The sequence below is a fragment of the Falco biarmicus genome, chromosome 5 (genome assembly GCF_023638135.1).
Source record: "Falco biarmicus isolate bFalBia1 chromosome 5, bFalBia1.pri, whole genome shotgun sequence".
Lineage (NCBI taxonomy): Eukaryota > Metazoa > Chordata > Aves > Falconiformes > Falconidae > Falco > Falco biarmicus.
Genome location: NC_079292.1, coordinates 77,318,934 through 77,346,222, shown reverse-complemented (window position 1 = coordinate 77,346,222; position 27,289 = coordinate 77,318,934). Strand labels below are relative to the sequence as shown.

The 27,289-nt window shown below is 41.9% G+C and overlaps 1 protein-coding gene across 4 annotated transcripts; it reads right to left on the bottom strand.

Annotated features, from left to right (window-relative positions):
* Positions 1–298: 298 nt before the first annotated feature.
* PARVG (parvin gamma) lies at positions 299–26,581 on the bottom strand. Of its 4 annotated transcripts, none has more exons than XM_056340078.1 (14): positions 26,458–26,575; positions 25,959–26,207; positions 19,329–19,430; positions 18,681–18,745; positions 15,297–15,417; positions 14,102–14,242; positions 13,564–13,679; positions 11,546–11,601; positions 10,648–10,670; positions 8,681–8,742; positions 8,505–8,573; positions 7,231–7,332; positions 3,390–3,462; positions 299–1,446 (listed from the first exon to the last, which is right to left on the bottom strand). In XM_056340078.1, the coding sequence occupies exons 2-14, from the start codon at positions 26,086–26,088 to the stop codon at positions 1,367–1,369; spliced, it is 1,140 nt and encodes a 379-aa protein (XP_056196053.1). In that variant the 5' UTR covers positions 26,089–26,207; positions 26,458–26,575; the 3' UTR covers positions 299–1,366. The 4 variants fall into 4 exon arrangements, with proteins under 4 accessions (XP_056196053.1, XP_056196054.1, XP_056196056.1 ...); XM_056340079.1 differs by having other exon boundaries at positions 15,297–15,399; positions 26,458–26,570; XM_056340081.1 differs by lacking the exon at positions 25,959–26,207 and having other exon boundaries at positions 26,458–26,581.
* Positions 26,582–27,289: the final 708 nt, after the last annotated feature.

Here is a 27,289-nt window from a genome sequence, read left to right as displayed (position 1 = left end):
TATTCGTGCAAAAAGGATTAGGCTCAGGGCAGTTTGCAGACCTCTTTCCTCCAGCAGCTGTGCTATATTACCATTTTCAAAGGCAGGACTTGAAGACTTATCGGCATTGCTATCTAAGGACCTTTCTTAGGCTGCGTGATCCAGAGGTAGACACAACAAATTCTCATCTGTAAATGTCAGCACTTGCACTAGGCGAGCTTTGGTTTTCCGTAAACACACAGATGGAGGATCAGATCAGAGATCAAATGTCAGAGTCTCCAACGACAGGAAATTAAATCAGTTTAAATGGAAGGCAAAATATCATCAAAACCTCTCTTTTTTTTTTAATTAGATCTCAAGCTTTATGCAACACAAACATGACATAATTTTAAGGTTAAGGGAGTAGACTGAGGGCTTGAAGGAGTTCTGACTTAAAACCACTGAGAAAGACCAAGGGTGACAGGTAACACAGAGAGCAGCTAGCCTCACTGCATCCAGAGGGAGCTGCTGGGATGCCTGGGGACAGTCGCTGGACTGACTAATCCAGCTAGGAGAGTGTCAGAGGAGTTTGAGAGTCCCCACAGCACAAGTATGTTGTCAGAAGTAGCAGAAGGCGAGAGCTTCACTACTCCCGTTCACGATGGGCTCTGCTTCTACCAGCTGCAGAGGAAGCCAGTATCTAACCACCTCCTATCGGAGAGAAAGCACTCATGTTAGTCATTCCTACAACACAGCTGACACAGGAATTAGCATTCCCACCAGTCTGACATCACATTAGTGCTGCAACAGGCTGGAGCTGACCACAGTTTGGCATTAGCTTAGCAAGGAATAAGGGCATCTTTCTACAGCTGTGCAGGAGATCCCTCTGCCACTGCAGTCTCATGCCAGCATGTCGTTCTGAGTCCCTTTTCCATATTCGAGCAGGCAGATGGTGAAACTTTTATCATGCACTTGATGTGTTCAGATTTCATTTGTGCTGCCTATTCATTTGGTGTCCAATCCATATCCTTTTGTCTGACGACAGCTGGCTGCCTGTCTAAAGAAGGTTTTGAATGCCATCTCCCCAGAGATGCCAAGGTGGGTCTTTCACCACTCTGGTTTTCAGAGTGACTTAGAAGTAGGAAAGCGGGGAGGTTGCAATAACAGCTTCCCAATTCACCTCCAGACACATACTTACAGTGACTCAGTCTGTATATGTGAAACATTGCATGAGTACATGCTTGCATATACAATGTTAATACAGCAAGTGTCAAACACAAGTGCAAGCACATAAACAGTAGCAAATAGAGCTGGGAATCCAAAAATCAGACCATGACATGGTAGGAGAAAAAAAAACCCCAAAAACAAAACCAACAAAAAACCCCGCCAAAGCTCTTGGCCTTGCTCTTCATGTTTCTTTGGTCTTGTATTTGGAATACAAGCAATACAGAATCCGCATTGTAGTCTTCACATCTCCGTTCACAATATCTGTGGATACACAAACCAGAAACAACAAAACCAGATGGGAAGTATTAGCAATCCCTGGAATAGAAAGAGACTGCAACTGCCAAAGATAATCTTCCACCTTTCCCCAATTATAATGTAAACTTAGACAATCTATTTGTTACAAGAAGCAAAACAGCAACTACAGAGCTAGAAAAAGTATTTATTCATTAAATTAACTTAAGGAAAAGGTACTTTCACGCACTATCTTGCTGGAAGACAGGATAAAAAATGCAGAGTAAGAAATAATTCTTCACTAGCAGAGAACAGAGTAGACAATTCAATAGGACTTTAAAGCTTTAGGTTTGTTATGATTCTTCTGTGGCAGGAATCATGATGGGAATTACCTGACGCTTTTTTTTTTTTTTTTTTGGTTATAACATTTCCATCACACTTGGCTGCCATTGACTGTTTTCTTTTTTCCAATTACTTTTCAGCTTCTGTGTTCTTGGCTAAACAAATTCCTCTTGTATTTTTAATAATTGTAATGGAAGAGGGTAACGGGTAACGGATTGAGAGGGTTTTACTGTTCTTACAGTGCTGTAAATCACTGAGAAAAAGACTAATAATGAAACACTAGTAAATGAGATCCTTAAACGCTCTAAATAGTGTAACTGTACTAAGTACCCCTAAATCATATTAAATTCAATCACTAGCTGAAGATTTTCCCAGTGAAGCTAAAGGAACTGCGGATGCTGGCACCAATATTTCTTACGCTGATCAACTCTGTGTTTGAGGCAGTGCAGAACAGCCAGAGGGAAGGAAAGAAAGCATGGGTTTATCTCCTTTCATACAAAAGGTGGATCTCAGCATGGAGACCTGAGCTCATGCAGATTACTCTTTTCAAAGTTAACATAAATAGCTTTCCAAACTCCTAGCTCTATGTAATATGGCAAAAAGCCCGCAATTTGTGAATGCCTGTTTTATGCAAACTGCCAACATTACCAAAGCATTAGTGGAAAAAGAAAAACCAATGAAAGCCCTAAATTCTAGCTTTCCCTCTCCATGATGTTATGTACTAAACACATGCGCCTACTTGCTTAAATAACTAACGGGAAGAGATAATGCTTTGTATTCATAATAAAGATTTGACTGCCTTATTGAACAACAAACTTTTGAGCTTGATAGAGGAATGATGGGGTGAGGTTATGTACCCAGCAAGAGGTCAGGTTAAGCAGTCAACAGCACCACCCACTAGTGTAACCACATCCTGCATGCCACCAGGAGCTGGTCAAAAAATTTTCTGTGGAGCATTTTTTAAAATTGGAAAATTGCACTCAAAGGAAACTTTTTTTTTTTTTTTGTGGTGGGGCAAGAGAAAGGAACATGCATGTACATTAACTCAGCAATTATTCACTTGGATGTAGGAGATCAAGATTCAGCTTCCACATCTGAACTTGGCAGAATAGCATCTTAAAGGCTATGAATTTCACATTCAGGAGACTGACCCACCAGCTTTTCTGGGTTTGAATAGAGTGGTAGAGTGGCCGGTGTTTCTGATTTTCAGGACATATTCTGAAAGGTATCTTCCCACACGAAACAAGCTTGGTTTTAACACAGTGAAACTTCTTACGAGAAAGGAAAAGAGCTTTCCCTCCAGCTCAGCCGCTCTAATTTTCCTAGGAGCTACTTCTATATTAAATCTTTAACAAACAGTTAAACTGACTTACTAAACAGTTTAAGTTTAGCATGAACTTACTAAAGTTAAAACAATCCAGCCTTTTTAGTATAGACATAAAGATTGTTCAAGACAGTTCTCAGCTTTATTACTATTCATTCCGAATGAGGACCTATGGGGCAGCCATATTAATGAAATGTCTCGGTGTCACCCTGAAGAGCCTACTTTCCTCAATTACTCTAATTTTTGCTAAGCTAGGATAAAAGCAATTCTAATTCTATTCCAGGCAAGTTTGCATGCCATGACTCACCTTCAGAGTTCACAGAAAAATTCAGAAGACCTCCATCTGCCAGCAAGTCTAGTGCAAGGTTAACATTGTGAAGCTGTTAATGAGACAGTAAGAGAAATCAATATAGCAGAAAATATTTCCCACCCAATGGGGCAGTGGCCAGGAGATTTTTAAAAGTATTTCTCTAGTAGTTGAAGATACCGATTCATAAATACGTACTCATATTCATCTCCTTAGTTTTGATGGAGTGCTCTACCAATTTTCATGAATAACTGGATGTAAAATCCATCTCCAACAAAACTTATCCCATGAGGTGGGCTGAAGAATCCATTTATTTAAAAATAGACTTTGCACGTGAAAGTCATGTTAATGGATGTTTCCATGGCGAAAATAGAATAGATTCGTAACTGGATCTAATAGATGCATGGAATTTGTTTCTTTTTTTTTTTTTTTAAACAATGCCCATATGCTTACCACATATGGAACAAAAAGTACATAAGGAGAAAGTTCTCTATATTTCATTCAGAATTACAAAGATTGGAAACCTTCCTGTCAGCTATATTTGTGAGCTAGAAGTTTATGTTTTAAGATAGAAAGATGTCTATACACAGTAACAGTAGTGATGATATCCTTAATATTACTCATGAGAAATTAAGTACACGTCTATGAATGAAAGCTGGGGGTTATTTTCTCATTTTTCCTCACTGCTTTTTCTAGCCTTTTCCCACATAAAAGCAGCATCACATGCATATGCAGTAGTCATGAATGATTTTTTAAAAGTAATATAACATCTCATTACTAGCTTCTAACAGCTTAAGGGCAGTTGTTTACTTGGCTGGTAATTAGGCAACTCCCTTCCTCTAATGAAGTAACAAGACCTGAATGAATGTCAAATCATCTCTTTGTACATTCTTTAGGCCACCGAGCAATTTATGCTTTGGGAGGCGCATCATAACTGCTGCCATGCTATTCCCTATTATCTTCTGACAATAAGCACAGGAGTCCCCCATGCATAAGCCACACAAAAGCTATGTTCTTTGAAGTGAAGCAATAGATTTATGTTTCACCTGTTTCTCTGGTTTACAAGTAACAGAGACTGACAGTTTGGATTCAGGCTTATTTTCTTACTTTGACAGTCAGCAGCCAGGAGAGCTTAAGCTCACACAGATCTACACATTTCTGATCAGAATGAATAAATCAAATGTTTCCTTAATGAACCAGCACAGGCAAAAGGGGCACATTTCCCCTTCTGTAATGCATATGAGATTTGCAAGGAACAGTAACATGCAAATTCCAAAATAAATTTTCAGACAGAAATACTGATAATTACCAAAGAAAGGCAACCTAGAAAAATAAGTTGTTTCATCCAGCTGCACTTCCAGACTCATAAGAGCTGGACAGTTGTCTAGGTTTTACGGCTGGACAGAGGTGAGGATGTTTTGGGGTATTACAGCTCTGGGCCTGTTTTGGCAAAACTACAGAGTTCACAGGTTTGATAAACTACAGAGGCCCTCTATCATCATCATCATCTTCATCTCCTGACTGCACAAAGTTTATCCCTAATTTCAACCTGACCTATTTTGAGATTATATTCTTTGCCCCAAAATACACACCTTCCTATACACACAAGCACCCAGATGAACTTTCTTTATAGCCACTCGTAAACCTCATGGGTTTTGGTTTTTTGTTTGTTTTTTTTGGGGGGGTAATAAATGCCAAAATACCCTGCAACAAATCTACCCACTCAGGGTTGTCTGCTTGCACCTGTAGATGGGTCATCTCCTGAATATCTGCTCCTGTTTTCCTCACCCTTCTCATCCCTCTAAAATGGGCTCCTGCCCTCCCTGTTTCTTGTTTCTATTTCCTCCTCAATATCACTGCTTCCATCCCAATTTCCCCTCCTTGTGATTCAGGAACTTTCTGTACCAGCTTTGAGCCACAAGCTTTCAGCTTGAATGAAAGGTGATGCACTGCACCGATCAGAACAGTGCATGTGGTTGTCACCATTTTCATAAGACAAATGATGTGTTTTAAGTCTCAGCAAAGGTTACATTTTCATACTTTACTGTACCAATTAATGTCTAAAATGACAGGGAGTTAGAAAGCACAGGGGAATTGAAAGACATATTTTATGTACAAATGACAGTTGAACTATGGTCGCTCAATATTTTTAGTTATATTGTCATCCCGCTTTTCATCTTGTAACAAACATCAGAGCAGAAACAAATGGTAAATACCACTTTGGCAAACTGTTCAATAATAAGCCCAGTACCTGGAAGTAACTTTGCTAAAATGAAATCACTAGGATGCAGAGAATTGTACTGAACCAGTACCCAACCCATTATATTCTTCTCTGAGGCCAGTGACCAACCAGCACATGCAGAGTAAGAACTAGAAAGTCTGAGCTCTGATTTGTACCTGAAATGTAGGGGTATCTAATTTCTTGAAAGAAATCTGTGAGGCTTGAATAGGGCTGATTCAACAAGGAAAAGGTTTTCTATGAAATTTTAAATTAAAAAAATATATTCATTGATTTCCTCTAAATAAAGTTAATGGAAATGTTAAAAATGTATTTCCAAGTCAATGGTCCAGAACAAATAATTTTGAAAACTGAGTGGAGGAGGAGAAAAGGAAAAAAATACATGCAAGGAAATGCTTTGATTTTGTTTGATTCAATCCTTCAACACTGGATTTTCCCTATTTTTGGATTTCTAAAAGTTTGCATTTTCCTAATACTTTAAACAGTCACCAACTGACAGTAATGCTTTTTTGACAAAATTTGAACCTAGGTCTTAATTCTGCTTTTAAATGTTTTAATGAAAAGCTCCACAGAGGTATTTATTAATTAATATGGGACCTCTGAGGATTTTCATTACAAATAAGTATTGCCCAGAGAGAATAACTGCAGTGAGGCTGGGAATCAGACAAAAGCCTCATCTGTGCAGGGAAGCTGTAATGCAAACCACGCCAGAGGAGAGATTCCCTTCTCAGGCAGCTCTGAAGCAAAATGGATCTGACATATTTCACCTTCAGAGACCTGACTGAATATAACCCAGGAAAAACAGCTAGAGTTTCAAGATTTTCAGAGCTGTTCAGTGACCCAAATGACAAATCGCCACCCACATCAGAGACAGTTTGAAAATATCTCAAATACCTCAAAATATATGAACATTCTAGATCTGTGGAGGAGGCATTTACACCAGCAGCCCAGCACACACTATATTCTAGCTGATGACACCTTTTTCTTTTAAAGCACTGATGAAATCTGCCTGGTGCAGGTTAAAAAAGGAATCAGGCAAGTCTGGCTGGGTAGGTTACAGCCTTAGGGCTGTAGCCTTGAGAGAGGAAAGGATGTAAATTCTCAAGGGCTTCCTAAGCACAGAGGGAGCCTTCAAAATGTTCTGGTCATGTCTTGATTAAGGTATATTTTTAGAACAGCATAAGGAAACCTATAGGGATCCAGTTCTGCTATGCAAGGGGTGTCCTCCATGTAAAAATGTTGTTTGCAGGACAAATTTGTAGGAGATAGCATACCAATTCCCAACCACACCTTCGTATCCCAGTTCCCCACCAAAATATCTCTGTATTCAGAAGGATGTATATGCCAAATAAATGCAAGTAACAATAGTTTGCCTCCCATGAGACAACTAATTTTGAAGAGGACACCAACCTGTTCCAAGGTATTTTAACAGCACCAAGCGTGTGCATTTGTCCTGTCCCAAACCACTATCCTGCAACACTGCATGCATAGGACTTCACACACAGCCACAGCAGTTAAAGCAAGAGGCAGAGCTCTTCACTGACATATGGAAGCATTAAATACACAAGTCTCAAGCTCTGAAGTAATTAAATAACAACCTACCATCTCCGTGGTGCTGGCTGGAGTCAGGAAAAAATTCCTTAAGTTCAGAAAGTAACCCTCCAGTTGTCCAATTAACAGAAGTAAGATAACTCCATCTGCAAACTAGATGACAAATGATCTGAATATATATTATACACTGGCTTTTAGTAGATTTCATCAATAAACGGCATTTTAGCAATAAATGAATCTAAATGGTACTCTGAGGGAACTGAGTCATTAGGCTGTCTGCTTGCCAATCTCTTCCACAGCGAACTTCATATTTAGTTAAATAAGGCTCCCAAGTTCATATTAGTGAAAATATGACACTGTAAAAGGACAGCTATTAAAACAAACTATTCCAGATGTGGAGAGACTTCAGATGACCACAAGCGACAGAGGCGTAACTACAAATAAAAGAAAATTGTGCCTAGTGCCTGAGATTTACAACAGAACACTTGCGAAACTTCCTTTCTCACAGCTGCCCACTAGGAAAACCCAGAAGAGCACCGCAGCACAGCTCCACTTTTCATCTGCATGGTATAAATCGCAGGGACTGCCACTGCACCAAGGTTTTGAATGCTTAGAGCAAAGCAAGAACTGTGGGCTGATTTCTGCATACGTGTCTGCAGAAGTAGGGAATGAGAAAGCCACGAGGGATGGCCCCAAGCTCATTTCCCATCGCTCATTCACTCCCCAGAGAGGCATGAGAGGATGCTGTGGCTCCCCGGCTCTGCAGGAGCTGCTGTCTGCCCTCCCCAGAGGCAGCAGAGGAGGACAGCGGAGGTGTGGTTGTGCCTCTCTTCACCAGCACCCAGGGACCTGATCCTGAGGTACCTAATGAGCACTTCTTTTGCAATTTCATGGACTTTAAAAAAGCTCAGTGTTCAGAGGATGGGACTTTGAAATGTAATGAAAATTAGGCCTTCCTACCGTGAAGCAAATCTACCATTAAAAGTCACTGAGCACCAGTAATCAACTTGACTTTCAGTTTAATTGTCAGAGAACCTTTATTTCCATACTGACAGAAAGAGCATCCACAAGAGTTGGGCAAATTCCGAAAGTTACTCCCTGTAGCATTACAGGGGCAGCACTGAATACGAAGCTGTATTTTTTTCATTACTTATTAGCTTCAGAAACTTCAGAGATTGAAGCCTAGTATCTTAACCTGAAGCTAGAAATAATTGTTACATTGCCAAGTTTAAATTACTACAACAAAAAGGAGTAATCCTAATGGTGAGGGAAAACAGTCAAACGGCTGACAAAACATGGTTAACATGTAGCTTAGAGCAGGCTACCTGAGATTCGATGTCTTTCACATTTAATCCTAATTTTCCAACATGCTGGTTGACAAATTGCAAAAATACCTAAAGAAAACAGAAGGGGAGGAGAGGGTAGAAGAAACTTCTTCCAGTGAAATCATGAATTATGTTTTAACTTACAAATTTTGATGTCTACTAAAGAAGTAAATTACCTTTTTTACAGCATCCAGTTTATCTGGAGCACGGCTAAATAATTCATCAAAGGCATCATCTTCTGTATCAAAACAATTCAAATAATACTAATTAAATGTTAACTGTCAGATCAGAGGTTTAAAGTGGCTCCAGAAGGAGAAAGGTGTTCACACCTTATAAGCCAGGGAGGAAGAAAGTTGTAGGGAGACAAGGAAAAATCCTGCTTTTGTATTTATCAGAAGACAGGGTTAGAGGCTTCCCTTCAACCTAACTCCAAGAAAACAACTTACTTCATTCAGGTCCATAATTTTAGTCTGTAGAGGTTCTCAAGATTTGTGCTGCCACCAGTATGAGCAATGACTGAGTTTTGCATCTCTACAGTTTATCTCTTTTCAGTTATGTTTTTTTAAGCCTGAACCTCTAGGTTAAAATACTGTAAGCAGAGAAGAGCAGCTGTATATTTTACTGCTCTCCCTCAACAGAAACATCAGTTACATCACATTTGCAGAAAAACAGCCCCCTTCCTTTAAAAAAAAACAAACACAAACTAGATATTGGGTTTGGAGACACTGCCCTTCCTCTGAAAACTCACAAACCTCAAAAATGACCAGTGCTGCCACCCAGTTTAAAGGCAGGCATGAGCTGGTGCCAGCAGCACTCCACCAGACAACTAGCATGAGTTTAAAGATTTCCAGGGAAATGAGATTCATTGAAGTCCCTGTGAACACCCACCCTTCACGTCCATTTTCTGCCCAGGTTTAGCAAAAGCAGGACACATATCCTCCCAGTAACCTGGCCACAGGACTGCTCTGGTTCAAGCAATGAACAGAAGCATTTGAAACACCCTTCAAAATGACGGGCACTCTAGCAGTGTAACTAAATAGAGAACCAGTTTCTGTGGTGCAGGAAAGCAAAGGCAGCTTTGCTTAAGGAAGATTCCTCCTCAAAGCCAGTGACAAATATGCCTCCACTCCAGAAGGGAGGTTTCTCCATTCTCCCTGTTAGGGTGTTGCTGCAGGAGCAAAGTCAGGGAATAGGTGAATCCATCAAAATCACTGAGGGACAATGGTCTTGCAAGCTAGAGAGCCCTCTTCCGAAGCCATGCTTTAGGACTCCTCTCTTTGTTAAGCAAGCTGTGTCGAAAACAGAGTGCATTTTGCAGATTTCTCTTCCCAGCAGAATCAGCCCACTGGAAGAAACACCTAATTACAGGGGGGGGTATTTTGGTTGTTTATTGGTGTGGTTTTTCTCCCGCACAATTTCAGCCCACATTAGAGACCACTCAGTGGAATAAATGATAAATATGTATTAAATGATACAGTTTGCACCTCTGCAAAGAATGAAAACACTAACATAAGGGGCACAGCAGAGAATTAAAATGGTTGCCCTGATTCACTGGGGATGCAATGTGCTCCTTTGCAGTAGCGAAAAGCAGCTCACACGGAAGCCTAAGCAGTGCCCAGACCTTCTCCAGGCTCTGCATACATGGACATTTTTCACCTCAAGTATTTCATAGCCCTTAAAAATCCTATGGGCAAAAACTCTGGACACATTGGTTTTACTGCACTGCCGTCCATAACTGAGTGCAAGTAGATTTCAAAACCTCATTTGCAAACTGCAGAAAGGAAACTATGTTGAAACTGGTAGCAACAAGAATGAGGTCAATGCATAAATCCAAGACATACTTTGCCCCTAGCCAGGTCTTCTCTGTTGGGTCATCAACCCACTGTTTCATTTCTTGTCTCATGTCCCATCTGCTGCCTGTAGTCCATGGGCTAAGTGGCCACCCAATTTCCAAACCATATTATGTTGATACAAACAGACATTAACAGGAAATGTTTGGAGAAAAACACTAGGAGAAATCCATGAATCACCATTAAATCTGGTGGGAGCACACAGATTTTATCATGAGGTAAAAATGGTTCAGAATGTGGTGTATAACAGCACAAAATGGTGAAACACTGAACTTGGCAATGCCAGTACTTACTTGACTGCACTTCTAAACTCTCCCTAGAATTGTAATAAAAAGCAAAAATTAGAAAAAGCATTCAGCAGAACTAATCTTATTCACAAGCAAAGCTTATCTAGGCCATCAGCTATTTTGTAAAGCAGGAGACAATACAAAGTGCCATTAACGTTCCATCAGAATAACTCTCCAACAGACATTTTTAAGTACTCTGTATATTTGCCCAGGCTCTTGGAAGTATATGAGATTTTAAATTGGCCCACAGACCAACAAACATTTATTTTATAAGCGCAATCCAAAATATCCTCTTCCAATAAGCTGCTCATGATATTAGAGTTTGAAGATGCTCTAGTGTATTAAAGATAAAGTAGGAAAATCTGTTTCTAGTTCTTGGAATAATGTCCATATTTTCTCAGTATACAAATGGTATCCTACTACTAACCTCCTTTAGTAATGACTACTTCACACGCTCAGCAAGCTCAAACCTTTCTTTCACAGCATAATCAGAAAACAACTGCCCCCTTTCTCTTTATTTAATAATACAATAGCAACAAATTAAAAGTAGATTTAAACCACTATGGCTTTAGAAAATTTCCAGTTTAGTCTGGGACAGGTAAATTTACGGTACTGGATTTGTATTATTATATTTGTTACTATATTTCATGGCAATAAAAAACACTAGGCCTCAGAAATAATCATGCACATTATTTTAGAGAAGTTCATATAAAAAGCATTATATTATAATACTAAATCTGAAGAGAAAAAAAAAGAAATCAGAGAAACAGTTTGCATGCATACGCATGTCTGGGTTTACACTTGTTGTCATCATCATGATACCAGCTATTTTTTCTAAGGGGGAAACACCCACAATGTTTCTTTTCTGATTGACAGTGTAAAAAGCAGATATATCCCCTCTTACTTGTTTTCTGTGATGTATTCCACCGCATTTGCTGTCTTTAATCCTCTGGAGGTGTTCTGTTGAAAGGACAATAAATATTTTTGGGTTTGTCACACAGAAAAAAAATACCCATAAGCATTAGTAAGTCTTTCATGACCTGTTTGCTGCCTTAAATGACTACCAGAGGGCATTTATTCAAGAAGTCCAGTGCAACTAGTACAGGCACTTTGAGAGATTGTGGCTCCCCTCTGCTCTCTTCAGTCTTCCAGCAGAAGCTGGGTACTTCCCGTCAGAGGAAGCCAAAGGAGAAGCACGTGGTCCCTCAGCTGGTGAAGTTTGGAGGCTGGCATGTTCACCTGGATTCCTGATGATGCATCAAGCTGCTTTGGGCAGGCAGCAATCTCCTTGTGCACCTCACTGCACTAAGGACACTTCAGTTTTGTAGCACTGGAGGTGGTCACCTCTGCCTTATAACAACCACATGCCGTGGCCTGCCATTGATGAATGCCCCCTGGCCCCGACAGAGGACTTAAGATGTCAATTCTTAGTATTTCTGAAGCTAATTGGGATCTTTGCTGATGTCCTTTTATTTTTTTCCTCTATGCAGATCTTAGTACCCCACATAGCATCAAAATAAAAAGTGCTTCAGCCCAGCTGACAGCCCGAAGAGGCAGGAGAGGCTGGGCATGCCTGCTGCTTCACATGGGTACACGGAAATGTGTCAGCACAGGAGCATCCTTGGTGTTTGCCGCCCTGTCCTCTCAGGCAGTGAAATACATCCTCTGTTTACGCACTTCAACTCCTTTGGGTCAGCTCGTGGCCAAGGAGCACACCCAGCCCCGCCGGGGCCGCGGCAGGCCCTTCCTGCAGGCACGCGTCGCAGGAGGGCTAGGCCTTCCCTGGCCTCCCTGGGCTGCTCCAGCACTTCCCCCTTCAGAGCACTGCCTTCGCGGGCTCTCCTCACTTTTGACCTAATGACTACCGTTGCCACCAGAGGCATTGATTCCTCCTCCAGGGAACCAGCTCACTACCATAACCCATTACCCCTCTTGCTCCTCCTCTCCGTCCCAGGGTTAACAGCCCTTCCTTTCTGATGCTGCAATTTCACAGATAATCACTCCCAATTTCTGTGCACCTGAGGCAGGGCGGCCCCGTAAGGCACCAGATGGAGGGCTGCTTCCCTCAGAGCGTGGGTCTGATCAGTGACAAGTCCAATGCACAGGCTGGGCTCCCCTTAGATACCAGAGGGAACACTCCCCTGCTGAAGTGCCCAGCTGGGATGGGGCCACAACTGCTACCTTTGCAGAACCCAGCAGCTACCTTTGAAGCTTCAGAAGAAGCTTCTGGGGGACGCTTAAACCTCCTAAAGTGGCACACATAGCTCGAGGGCACGCTTTGTTTCAGTTCCAGTTATGATCCTCCAAAGAGGGAAGAGCGCTAGATAATGCCATACAGACCGCGTGCTGGGCCCCCAACACCACTGCACTGCAAACCCTCTGTTAAAACTGTAACACGGTGGTACTAATTTTTGCAATTATATCCCAAGCTGCATGATATTTGATGTTCTCCTAAAGTCCCATAGTTGACTGTAAGAAACAAAACAGAGGAGGAAAGCATCGGCTTGTAGAGCAAAATACCAAAACGTGACCTCAATGGAAGGGGGTAAAAACTCCCTTCCCCTAAAGAAATAAACCCTCAGCATTAAGCCAGTATCATGGTTTATGAGTACAGGCTTCTATTTCAAAACACTTAAAGACAGTGACAGCAGAATTTCTTCTTTGTCCTCTTTACAGACTTCGGACCATTCCTTTTTTTTGATCAAGGAGAAAAAACAGCATAGTGGTTCTGCCCTTTCCTACCCTGAACTGAGAACAACATGGTAGTCTAGTTCAGCAAACTCAGAAATTAAAAGGCACAGTTCATAGAAAATACTTGAATCTCCTTCACAGCTGCACACACATTTCTCCTGAATTCTAAGCAAATTAGTCTCATCAAAGCTCTTTAAGATCTACTGTAACAAATACTGAAACTATAATTACCTCAATGGTGATTGTTTCCACTTGAACATTTGGAGGCATGGCCAGGCTGGGTTTGAAGTGCTTTGCCATTGCAACCAGAAGATGCAGTGTGCTCAGTAAGTCCTTTGTCAAGATAGCTATTCCATGTAAAGAAAAAAAACCAATGTTTAGTGTGCAAAACTGAGTAAACCTCACTCATATCATAAATTCTCCCTATGCAGAGGATTCCAAAGTTATGGAGGACCATAATACAGGTGGGACATCAGATTGGGGTTTATATAATATCACAATTCAGCAATACCGCACCTTAAAAGTCCTATTTGTGAGACATACACATGGACACTGAGGGTTTTTAAGTGGTCCACAAGCCATACAACTTAAAGGATGCAGCTTGCATGACTCAGTCAGGGTCAGATATTCCCGTCTCACTTTTGATCCAACTAGTAATTGAAAACAGGTTGCTTAATTACTGTTCTGGTACCCCTTTGCCTCATAACCGCCTTATAGCAGAGGAGGCTCTGTGATGGACAGTTTTCTCCAATTTCACTTCTGCACCTACATTCCACACTCCATTTCAGCTGACTTTCTTCCAGTTGCAAACACTTAGCCACAGCTTCCAGAATCACAGAGAGTTTCTGTCGCTGTTTTTTTTCTGTTAACGCGATCTTGTCAACATCCAGCTTGAGAGATCCTAGGTTTTCTTTGACAGAGAGTCCATAGGAAGAAGAAAGATGTATTTTAACATCACCACAGGAAAAATAAACCAGAAATATAAAATGACAGCAAAGCACACAAAGTCTTGTTTTAAATGTTCAGTAACACTTAACAGCTTCCACAGGCCCACATCCCACAGCTGTATGCCCTGTTAAAATCCTGTGCTCTCCGAAAGCCTCAGTAAAATGAGTGAAGCTCTGAAAAGGGGAGAGGAAAAAAAGTCATTCCTTGCAGCAGCATCCCCCAACCCTAGCACTCCACACTCCTACTTTTCCTAGTGGAAGCTACAGGAATCCAGTGAGTGAATCTTTCATGTAGGTAGTGTACAAAGGTAGTATCAACTCACATATATAGAAGAAATGCCAGCTCATTGCTCAGGGATGTAAACTACGAAAATAAGCCGATCCTGTTCATGCTACTGGCCTCACCCTTGGTGAAAAGGAGATATGATTTGAAAGACGTCCCCAGAGAGAGTGAGAAAGGGGAAAAAAAGTGAAGCAGGGACAGGAGAGATGGAGAAATAGAAATAGACTAACAGGCTGTTCCAAGAGGTCGTATCTTTATGCAAGCATGTTGTTGCCTAGAGAGCCTCTTAGACTTTCGTCAGTTTCAGCCCAGTGCTTTAGACCTAGAACATTTATTTTTTTTTAAAGCAGGAAAACATATAAATGATAGTGCTGATTCCATTCAATGTTTCTGGTAGCATCACAAGTCACCTTTGTGCTCCTGCCTTATGAAGCACTCCTTACTTTCAAAGGCACTGTAATTTCACACTTCAAAGTTACCTTATTATTATGTTAACTAGCAGGTAAAAAGACTTTCTTAGAAGAAATATAATTATATGAAAACAATAGCAGATCATCAGGCATTTGTTGTTCAGAATTGCTGTTTTCACAGATAGTACACAATGTAGTGCTTTCTCCCTTAGTGAGAAACAAGACTCCAGCAGATCACTGCTATTGCGATTTGTGGGGTTTATTCTCTGATCTGGAAGTTTCTCCATGATGTGTTTGCAAGCTAAACTCCAAGCAGTAGCTTACCCAAAAGATGATGAAGTACCAGCCCGTCATACAGATCCTCTTCCAGACTTTTAACTACTATGTGTTCCTCTTTCAGGGTTGTGTTAATCCAGTCAATCAGTAACTGTGGAGGAAAAAGCAGCTGGCAATTACATTATTGCTGTTTAGACAGCAGAGGACTCAGTGCTATGTTCTATTTCACCTTTCTCTTTAGTCCCTTATTTCACATCTTTGTTTGCTTTCAACCTCCACTTCCTTTGTGCTTTTTGGTTCTTTTTTAAAGGGAAGTTAAGCATCAGTTAGTTCTCCCTAATTTTCAAGTGAGATAGACATCTTACAAGTTATATTCCTATGAATTTTCTAGAAATAGTTATACAGATGGAGACAGATCTTATTCCTGCTTCCATCAGGGAAAAGCCTGCAGAGTACACTCCCCAATCCCTGCCTTCATTAGACATCACAAAATTCACACAAATACAGTAGTCAGAAATGGTTTGTAAGAAAAGAGGCTTCACTCATTCTGTTGGTTGTCTCTCAATCATCCATGTTACTAGCACTCCCCCTCTTTCTCTCATATTTTTGTTTTCTTTTTCATTCTGTAAATTTGTACTAATCTATCTCCAAAAACCTTCTTTTTTGGTAAAAAAAAAAAAAGGGCATTTTGTTTATTTTGCTTTCTTATGTGGCAGTCTTCCCATTGTCCTTTCCAATATTCTTCCTGCCTTTGCAAGGGCAAGCTGCTCAGGAAGCCATGGGCTCGGCTACAACTGGAAAGGAACCACATTCCCAGTTACATCCCTTGGTCCTGCACCCCTTTCTTGAACACCACGCTCCTGAGGCCAAAGGAGCTCTTCAGCGCTTCCCCAACCATGTGCTTTATCCACATCTGTTGACAGAAAGGGAAGATGACCTGCTGAAGCAGAACTGAAAAGCAGTAGCCCCCACTGGCTGTTAGCAAGAACCTCTTGAAAGAGGGATGGGTATTGCTTGTATTGCTATTATTGCTACACAAGCGAGTGTCTGGAGTTTGTTTTATGCATAATATCCTTCTCACTTTCTGTAAACAGAGGAGAAAATTCGTAGCAGATCCCTGTAAGTTAGCCAACATTAACAGAAATGTAAAAAGCAGTATGGAAAAAAAAGGTTATCTCTGAGATGCTTGAAACTGCACAAGAGACAGAAGTGCCTGGTGCCAGGACTTGCATGAACTGAGAAGCTGTCAAAGTGTTTGCAATATACTTCCTCAGCTAAGAAGTAACAAGAATTTTCTGGAGCAGAAAGCTGTGCTCCTCAGCTAATGCTTGCATGTGAAGAACTGGCGAAGCTTTAGGTGTGAGAGAGACAGAACGGTACCCCAAACATCACAGTACAACTAGATGGAAGTCAGAAAAGGCAAAGCACTGCTGAGTACAGAGCTATGAGATCCCTTGTTTGCTATCTCAGCTCTAAACAGCCACATCCACAGCCTACAGGGTACACAACTCTGCTTTCAGTCCAGTTGTTGAGCAGAGCGCTGTGTCTAAAAATGAGTAAACAGGGAAAGGAGAAAAGGAATACTTCAAGAAGCTTGCTACCGGCTTCCAAATGTAACCATCTTCTATCTTACAAGCAATTCAATATTTATAGTAACTACGGTGAGCCATTTCACATTTCTTATTTTCCTAAAGCCACCTCAAAATGAAAATGTAGTGGAACACAGTCTTTCTCCCAAGCGAGTTTCTTTGCTTCCCTTAAAGATACCTCTTTGTCCCTGGCTCCATCCCAGTCTCTTCTCTAGAGGAGCCATGAACTGTTTAGATTAAGGTGGCAATCGGTGCCGTCAATGGGCACCCAGAGGATTGCCTCCCCTGGGACCTGCTTTCCACCTCCTCCTCATCCAAAGAAGAACATTTTTTCAGGAGTCTCTGATGGAAAATGGATTGAGCACTGAAGCTCACAGAATTCTCCATAAACAGGAAAGCTCTTCATTTTTGGCAGCACAGAAAGAACAAATTCAGTGTCTCTGTAGACAACATAATTGCATTTTGCAGCACCACCTTTCAAATTTTCTCTTTTGTATAAAAACATTGTGAAAAATTAAGTCTTTTAGATCAAATGTGCTAAAAACTTTAAGAAAACGTAACTAGAAACATGCGTATTTCTGGATTTATGAATGCCATATAACACACCCATCAGCACGAAGCCTAAGCTGGCTTTTATAATATTTATAAGAGTTTTAGTATCTCCATAATGCAAGAAGTGCTGGTCTTATAAGAGACATGCCACTTTTCTTCCAGGAAATTTCAGTATGCTAGCCTTCCCCTGAGCTGTGCCATTAAAGAAACGCAGTGACTGAATGCACAGGGAAGATTTTCAAAATTACTTAGAAATAAAGTACTTTCCCATGAAATAGGATTCATCATTCACAGCTACCTCAAGCAGATGATGTACTATACAAAAACCTTGTACCATACTTAAAAGCTTTTCCCCAAATTCTTGGTGACTGGTATACCTTTCATCCCTTTTCCCTCTGCTCTGTGCTATCCCCCTCGGGCTGCATCACAGCTGAGCCAGCTACCACTGGAGGTAGAAGACAAGACCAGAAGACCATTGATGATCAGCTCGGCAATCCCAAAACTTGTTAGCATGGGATCAGGGCAGCAAACCTGCACGTACCCAAACACACATTTTTAGTCACAGCAAATGCTGATGTGGGTTTGCTTTCAGTCATGATCGTTCCAGCTGACTTCCAATTGCTATTACACCATCATTACAATGAAGTAGCAACTGGGTGTAGAGGAATGAAGCTGGGTTAATTAACATTGATAACACAGCTGTGGGCTGGCTTGGGGGTGTTGGCAATGTAGATAAGGTGCAGCTGTGGCTGGTTCTGTTAGGGGGCTGGGCAGCCAGCGAAGAGGGAGCAGCCAAGGAAGAGAGAGAGGAAGAAGCAAGAGAAGAGGGAGCGGGCCCTGGATGAGGTGAGACTAGAAGGCAGCAGAGGGACGGGCACGAAGAGTATGTTGATACGAGATGGTAAAAGACCTTGTTCCAGCTTAATAATTTTGAGAGTGCTGTGACAGCTGGGTACTTCTGGCATGGCTCATCCACATGTCCCAAGTTAGGAGAGGTATCATAGTAGTGTTTAAACCTACGCTCCACTTTACACACAGCAGTGACCACCCTTGGGTGATGCAGGCATTTGAACCTGGGTCCTGTGTGGCCCCAGCCATCCTAGCACCATGCTTAAGCAAAAGCTCTGGTTTACTTGTGTGGAGCCCACATGCCAAAAGCAGAGCTCATCCCACCCCTAGACAGTGGGGAACTGGGGCCAAAGAGCTGGGTAATTTACAGGGATGAACATTATCACAACAGGTTAAAACAGCTTGAGGTGAGGGTTAAACAATACAGTAAAAGAAATGGTACCAGTTTTAATTCTTCCAATTTAGTATTGTGGCTTGAGGTCGGTTTTATGAGTTTCTTCTTCTCGCCTATGAAAGGAAGCAAACAAGATTCATTACAATTATCAGATACGATGTGGATAATACAAGTTTGCTGTAAAGTCTGCCATCAGTTTAATATTACCCAATATCATATTGCCATATGTAGAAACATTATCATTTTTTATTTTAGCTGATTCCTTATGAGCAAGAAAATGGTATATCACGCTATTAATGCTACTGTTGGAAATTATGCTTCTATGTAATTCAAATCAGTAAGATCTAGGTGGACAGTTCTGGAAATAAGAAAACAAATGTGGTCAGCTGGAAAAGACCTTTAAGATCATTGAGCTTAACTGTTAACCTAACGCTGCCAAGTCTACCACTAAACCATGTCCTTAAATGAAATTTAAATTTCAGTTAAAGAACCAGCTAGAATTTGCGTTGTTTCTTCATTATCTGCCTCTAGAGAGTCAGCAGCCAAATTACACACACAGAGTTTAGTCGCTGCTGATAAAACCACGGGACTTCTGCTGAAAAAAAAATACACAATTCATTTGTACTGCACATTTTCTGCTTGGTTTTTCAGGTCATTCTTTGGACCTTTTTCTGTTCTGGTTCATAAAGTACATACCTTGAGCAATGGCATTCTCAGCTAGGAACTGATTAAGCGCAGCAGGCTGTGTAAGCACATTTAAAGAGGCTGGATCCATTGCCTTTTCTCGCTCCTGGTAAACTGGTAAAAAATATGGGGGGAAAAGGAACATGAATAACAGCATGTAAAGATCAAAATCAGTGCTAAGAAAAAAACAAACCCAAGGGATTTTTTTTCAGTTACGATTTCATGACTGGTAGATTGCTTTTTTAAAAAAATCTGAAAATGTATTTAAATCTGTGTAAAGAAAAAGTAGCTTAAAAGAACTTTCCTTTTTTTTTCTGTTAATCATCAAAATATAAGAAAGAAGCCCTGAAGTACTAAAACTTGCCTTAATTCCATCTAATTCCATCTGAATTAGATTAGTAAAATCCTATTTCAACTGAAATGAAAAAGCTTTCAGTTTCTAACTACCAATGGGTATCTGCTACAAAAATGACCATTACTTAAGTAGTATTAAATCCAGAATACAGCAGTTAAATTACTGAGACAAGCTTATAAATATAAGGAGTTTCTTTTATTGCTGGTATAGCTTAGGGGAAACAATGTCATGATTCTGGGTAGATAATCCCATCTCACGTTAGATTAAGTTGCATGGCTTCTTGAAGATTTCTTTATTTTAAACACAGATTGGAGAATGACTTTCTTTCCCAACCTAGATGTCCTCAAATGAAAGCAGAATCACAATACGCAATACAGCAGTGAAAATACCTTGTCAACAAACACAAAACTATGGGCAAGATTTTCCAAAGCAGCTAGGAGTTGTGTTGGAGGACAGCAGAAGTCTGAGAAAGGAATGGGGTTATCAGAGCTGGGTGGCGAGGCTGCATAGCCATCCATACACATGGTCCTACCACACATCCAGCTGAAGTTCATTTCTATCACCAGCTATCATCTATGAATAAGAGGCAATGGTATCCCCCCAATCTTCTAGAAGCCATAACTCAAACCACAGTGCAAGCAGAGATGAGTCTGATTTTCTAACCATGGGTGTGTAAGGCTGTGCCATGCTGCCTACACAGAGAACACAAGAGATAGAGCCAGGCTCTACAGGCAGCCTACATGGTAGGAAATATTTAAAGTGCTTGCTTTTGCAATCTTAAAAGTTCACGTACAGGTTTTTCAGTCAAGTCCACAAGACTCAAATAATTAGGATGCTTTAGCCTGGCAAAGACTAAAACTCAATAAAAAAGTTACAGATAGTAGAATCTGAATACATTCTTTTACAAACTGTACTAAAGAATCATAGAATCATTTAGGTTGGAAAAGACCTTAAAGATCATCAAGTCCAACTGCAAACATAACATGGCCAAGTCCACCACTAAACCATGTCCCTAAGCACCACATCTACTCATCTTTTAAATACCTCCAGGGATGGTGACTCAACCATTTCCCTGGGCATCCTGTTCCAACACTTGATGACCTTTTCTGTGAAGATTTTTTTTCCTAATATCCAATCTAAACCTCCCCTGACACAACTAGAGGCCATTTCCTCTCGTCCTATCACTTGTTACTTGGGATAAGGTACTGACTCCCACCTTACCACAACCTCCTTTCAGGTAGTTGTAGAGAGCAATAAGGTCCCCCCTGAGTCTCCTTTTCCCCAGACTAAACAGCCCCAATTCCCTCAGCTGCTCCTTGTAAGCCTGGTGCTCCAGACCCTTCGCCACCTTCACTGCCAGTCTGTGGACACGCTCCAGCATCTCAGTGTCCTTCCTACAGTGTGGGGCCCAGAACTGAACACAGGATTTGAGGTGCAGCTGCACCAGTGCCCAGTACAGGAAGACAATCACCCCCTTGTCCTGCTGGCCATGCTGTTCCAGATACAAGCCAGGATGCTGTTGGCCTTCTTGGCCACCTGGGCACACAGCTGGCTCATGTTCAGCTGGCTGTTAACCAGCACCCCCAGGTCATTTTCCACTAGGCAGCTTTGCAGCCACTCTTCCCCAAGCCTGTAGCAGCGCTGCGTGGGGTTGTAATGACCCAAGGGCAGGACCCAGCACTTGGCCTTGTTGAATTGCATAGAGTTGTCCTTGACCCATAAACCAGCCTATCCAGATCCCTCTGTAGAGCCTTCCTACCCTCAAGCAGATCTACACTCCTGTCCAACTTGGTGTCATCTGCAACTTACCAAGAGTGCACTCGATCACAGAATCGCGACTGGCCTGTAGTTCCCTGGGTCTGTCTTAATTCCTCTTTTTAAAAATGGGGGTCATGTTTCCCCTTTTCCAATCAGTGGGAATTTCACCTGACTGCCACAACTTCTCAAATATGATGGATAGTGACTTAGTCACTTCATGTGCCAGTTCTCTCAGGACCCACAGATGCATCCCACCAGGTCCTGTGGACTTGTGCACCTTCAGGTTCCTTAGATGTTCCTGAACCTGATCTTTCCCTACAGTGGGCAGTCCTTCGTTTTCCCAGTCTCTGTCTTCATTTTCTACAACTTGGGATTTGTGGCTGGAGCACTTGCAGTGAAGGCCAAAGCAAAAAAAAATTGTAGTATACCTCAGCATTCTCCATATCCTGGGTAACCAGGTCTCCCATTTCCCTCTGGAGAGGGCTGACATTTTTGCCCCTCCTCCTTTTATCACCGATGCAACTATGGAAGCTTTTCTTGTTGCCCCTGACATCCCTGGCCAGATTTAATTCTGTCAGGGCTTTAGCTTTGCTAACCTGATCCCTAGCTGCTCAGACAATTTCTCTGTATGCCCCCCAGGCCACCTGCCCTCATGTCCACCCTCTGTGGGCTTCCTTTTTGTGTTTGACAGACCCTCTCATCCAGATCATCGATAAAGATATCAAACAGAACTGGCCCCAGTACTGAGCCCTGGGGAACACCACCTGTGACCAGCCACCAACTGATTTAACTCCATTCACCACAACCCTTTGGGCCTGGCCATCCAGCCATGCAAGAAGTAAGATGGCTCTTTATTAAACCAAACGTATAATGATTTAAGTGCAAGAAATCAGAGTTATATACTGCAACTGTACAAATAAAATTGTTGGCTGCAGAGGTGAAGGGAACTATGGAAGGATCATGGCTCTGAGCCCTGGACAATCATGGCAGCATATGGTTTGTGTCACAGTAATATCTGTACTAGCATGAGTAAGAGATCTCATCTTTCCCAACAGTCCTAAAATATAAAAAAGCCAGAGCAAAGACGACAATATAATGACCAGGAAGACTTTTTACACTCCTCTGAATCATCAAACCCCAGCTGCTGCTGAGCGCAGGATACCTGGCACAACAGCCTGCTGCTCTGCTCTCTAATTGGGAGTGCTGCCCGTTAGTGGATGGAAAATGCTCTCCCTTCTCTCTGAAGCTCAGTGCTGCAGGGTCGCTGAAGGAGAGGGGAGGCTTCTTCTAACAGAAACCAAGGAGATGCCCCGTGTTAAGGGTTCACACAGGAGAGGGCTCCTGCTCCCTACCCAAGACACCCATACTAGGAGCCTTGTCTCTCAAGGTTCCCTGCGTAATGAGTGGACATGGCACCTTTAAAGAACAATCCACAGTATTTAAACAAGGATCTAGCCCTGGCTTGCATTTTTCAGTTACCACCTCCATTCTGCTACCAAAAAGACAGCCTCAGCTGCTCCGCAGGTGCCTGAAGTGAGATGCTATGATGACCCAGCCCTGTAAGTACAGTGGAGCGAGGCAGTTGCTGCAAACACTGTTGCACACTGCCCACGGAAGACCTCCAAAGTGACATTTTCCTCTCCTTAATAGCTTTATACACACCAAACAGCATGGTGCAGCTCTGCAAGCTCGCTCTCACATATTTATTAAAGGCTCCAGTCAAAGTGCATTACGAACACATATTTTAACACAGATTTTGTCAAGCCAAGAATATTGGTAGAAAATAGCTACTGGATGCTTTTGCACATCAGTCTGGTAAAATGAATTAGGTACAAAAATCCCAGCAAGCCACTAGGGGAAAGGGTCACAAGAGAATTAGTTTAATTATGGTGGCTGCAAAACTGAATTCTGTCTCTAAAAAGATGCTCGGTAAAATAAGGTAGGAGAAATTGAGTCATTTAGTGCCTAAGGAACAACTGAACGGAGATAAGACTCCCAAAATGAAATTAACAGAGAGAGGAAAGTTTAATACAGAGCAACCTAAGGACAACTGACTTTCAAAGTAGGTTTCTGACAGCTGTTATAGCTGTTATTCCTTGGGATGTCCTGCTCAGAAGTCTTCTGTAGTCATCTGCGTACACCACAACTTACACTAACTCAGCCTTGCTGCAATACTCAACTTGTGTATCTCTTACTTCCTTCGACTGCTTACACATCAAAGTAATGTACTGCCTGCTGCATGCTTGATCTCCGGCCAAGGAACCCAAACATCAGAAGCCACTTTCTAAAATTTGGAAGCCTGTAAGAAAAAGCCTGAAATTAAGAATTTGCAATAGTATAAGTTCATATCCTCTAAAGCTTCAGTCCTGTGTCCTAGAGTGTTAAAATTGCTATACAGGGTAAGACGAGCTTGCCTAGTATCCAGTCCCATACAGCACCCAAAAAGCAGAAGATTACAGGGAAAAAAGAACCAAACCAAACCCAAACCAACCCCTCCAAAAAAACCCCACAAACCAATGGAGCAAGCATATACAGGTACTTCCCTGAAACATTTCAACATCTTACAAATCAGCCTTCCTAAATCAAAACCAGCGTCCTGTTTAATTAGAAGCTATCAACACATTTACTTCCCCTTCACCTCTTGAATATGTGTACCTCCCACCACTCAAGAGGAGGTGAGGAGCATGGCTTCCCCTTGCCTGAAGCACCACCTCCTGCTGCCTGCTCTGACCTGCCACCTGCCAGCTTCCCCTGAAGCTCCCCACTACGCACAGTGCAAAGAGAACCAACTGATTCACATTCTTCACGTCACCGTGTTACTACTCCACGTTACTACTGTATTACCATCCTACACCCTCAACAGTCATCTCTTTCCAAAACTGAGCAAGTACAGCCTACATCTTAGTTGCCCTTCACAGGGAAACCACTCCACAGTACCTCTGACCATCCTGGTTGCCATTTTCTGAACTCTCTCCAGCATATCACAGCTTGTTGAAGTGCTGGGAACCAGACCTGCCCAGATTTAGAGAGGAGCACTGCAGCATTCACAATGTTGTTCTCCATTCCTCTCCCCCTACTCCCTATTGCTGTTTGCTATTTTGATCGCCACCACGTGCCGAGCTGACACTAACGGAACTACCTATTATATCCCTGAGATCTTATTTCTAAATAGCAACACATCACTCTGAGCCCATCATTCATCTGCAGAGCTAGCATTGTTTTTTCCCCCCTCATGTGTTTCACATCACACTTATTGACACCGATTTCCCACAGAGAAATTTCCCATTTCCCATTTCAGAGCCTGAGAACCGCAGTTCCTTGACAATTAATAGACTCATTGCTTTTTATACTAATCATTAGCATTCGTGAGCAGTCCCTCATGTCGCAAGCTGCATTTCTGTGAGGCTTGGTCCTAGACAGCAGCCTTTCAAAGAATAAACTACTGCAGAAACAACATAAAATGGAACATGACTTGGTTTGGACACCTTCCTGGGGTTAGCTGTTTAACAAGAAATAGGAAGGGGTGCAAGACTCTGTTCTCACACACAAACTTCCACATTTGCTGCAACCAGCCTCTGCATCCATCGTTCAAATTTGCTATTCGGAGCTGTGACTGACATGCCGGTTTTTCCAGCCTCCAGCACAGATCAGTACTTGGAGAAGAGATCATTGTAGGAGACAACTGCTTGAATACTGATTCATTTTGCGATGACATTTCTAAATAAAATTGAGGTTTAATTATTGACTATTCAAATGAAATGGCATAATTTGGTCCTTCAGTCCCTGAGAACATCATAGATGTACAGGCTTGTGTGTTTTGAAGTCAAGAGGCATTTTTTTCTCCTGCGCCACCTGCTGAGGCAGCCAAGAAGTTAAGACTTCTTAGGTCGAGAGGTAGACTATTGCACAATGTTGCAATGCTACAGCTATCAATAAAAGAGCAAATTCCCTAGTTGGGTCAGATCAGCTCACTTTTCCTCCACGAGTCTTCACACAGTCTGGCTCCCACAAATCCCTGATGTATGATAAAAAGCATTAACGAGCCACCAGTGGTCTCCAGCATACAAACTAGCTGTAGACTATACACAAGGTACTTACCAATGTTACCGAATTGTTTCAACTGTTTATTTCCTGTTTGAAAAGACAAAAGCTCTACTCCGCATTAGCTCAAGCACACTTCCTAGGCGCAGTTGACTAAATAGATCACACAAATGAGGGAACGAAACCCAACTGGGAATGTTGATGTTAATAGTGATAGTTCTGCCTTTGGAAAACCAGAATTAAATAAATAAATAAATAAATAGAAAGAGAATATGGACTGCGTGCCCAATTTAAAACTTCCTTTTACTTCCTTGTTTAGTACCAGACCTTTCAAGCACCATTTTTGCTCATTAGCATCAGAAGAGGTGCCATCGTAGCAAGAACAATCCACAGGAACACAGAAAGTCTTACAGTTAAAAAAAAAAAAAAACCAAACAAAAAACCACGCATTAAAAAGCACCCAAAAGAGTCCCTTTTCCCAAACTTACTATTCTCTCCTTCAGCAATTTTCCGAAAGCCTTTCCAAGACCTTCTCACAGCAGGTGCGATTAAATTTGTGGGGAGAGGGGATGGACCCCCAGGCTCGGCGCGTCCTGCGCCAAAGCTGCAGCCTCCCATGCAGCACGACGCACCCCGAGTATGCAAGGGGGAAGTTGTGCCGCGCGATACTGGCTTAAAAACGAAACCACAGTCGTATCCGGAACTTAATTGTCTATGTGCTTGGTCCCTGCTGGAGACTAAAATAAACAGAAATACAAATGCAGGAAACATGCAACCCTGCAATTCCTTAAATACCAGAAAGCATTAGAAAGACACGCTCATTCCTCCATGGTACTGCATGGCATGACTGCTTGCTAGTCTGCGGCTGGGGTGACTCCCAGTGCACTTTTTCTTTGCATAAACAGCCAAAATCGTCATGCTATATTACACCTTTTACCCATGGTCCTTTGAGCATTTCATAAAGCAGATCAGCACTACTCTACTTACCTGGTAGAAGGAGAAACCTAGGCACAAGGAGATCAACTCATTTGTCCTTAGAGAGCAGATTAGCCACACCAAGGCCCAACACGCTCATCTGACACAAGTGTCATCTCCACTAGGCAGTGCTGCTGCTCTTCCTCCCCTTTCCCATCACTGATTAAAAAGGGAAAGCTCCCTACAGCAACCACTTCCCCCGGACATTTGCTTCAGGTACCAGTTGCATGTGTTAACTCTTCTGGAAAGCAAAAGTAACTCTGCAGTCCTCCATGAAACCCCTGAATGACACAGTAGACAGCCACACTAACTAAGATGGTCCGGTTTAGCACTGCTAAGAGACTGACTCCTGTGTTTAGCTCCATGCCATAGACAAGAACAGATAGTTCAGCATGAGCTAAATGGGATAAAGGAAAATGGGTTGAAAACAGATTTCCAGCTGCCATGAATTCTTAGTAACTGAGAACTTCACCCAAAATGCTTAATCAAAAGGAAAACTTAACTGTACAACATATCCCATTAGCAAAGACCCAGAGTACTTTACTACCTATGCAGAAGTGCATGCAACAGCCCAGAAAAGTTGTAAGTGAAAAACAAAAGTAAGTATAGTTAGAGATGCTATCGGGAACTTTGGACAAATCCAGTTTCATATCAGCAGGCAGAGGGAACAGGAATAATTAAACATTAGGAAAGCCATTTGTAATTACGAGGTCTCTCCTTGCTTCAACTGGCAACTCAAAGGACTTCTTTCCTGAAAGCCTCGCTCACAATACAGTGCAGCAGTGCTAAAAGAACAAGTCTGAAACGTGATGGACAAGCACCCGTTTTCCTCCAAAAAGTAATG

Coding starts and splice junctions, on each gene's coding strand:
- PARVG (XM_056340078.1), bottom strand. CDS start 26,088: ATGGGAGGCTGCAGCTTTGGCGCAGGACGCGCCGAGCCTGGGGGTCCA. Junction 14,243..15,296: donor GGTACTTCATCATCTTTTGG/GTAAGCTACTGC, acceptor TCTCTGTCAAAG/AAAACCTAGGATCTCTCAAG. Junction 11,602..13,563: donor TGGAAACAATCACCATTGAG/GTAATTATAGTT, acceptor TCCTTTCAACAG/AACACCTCCAGAGGATTAAA.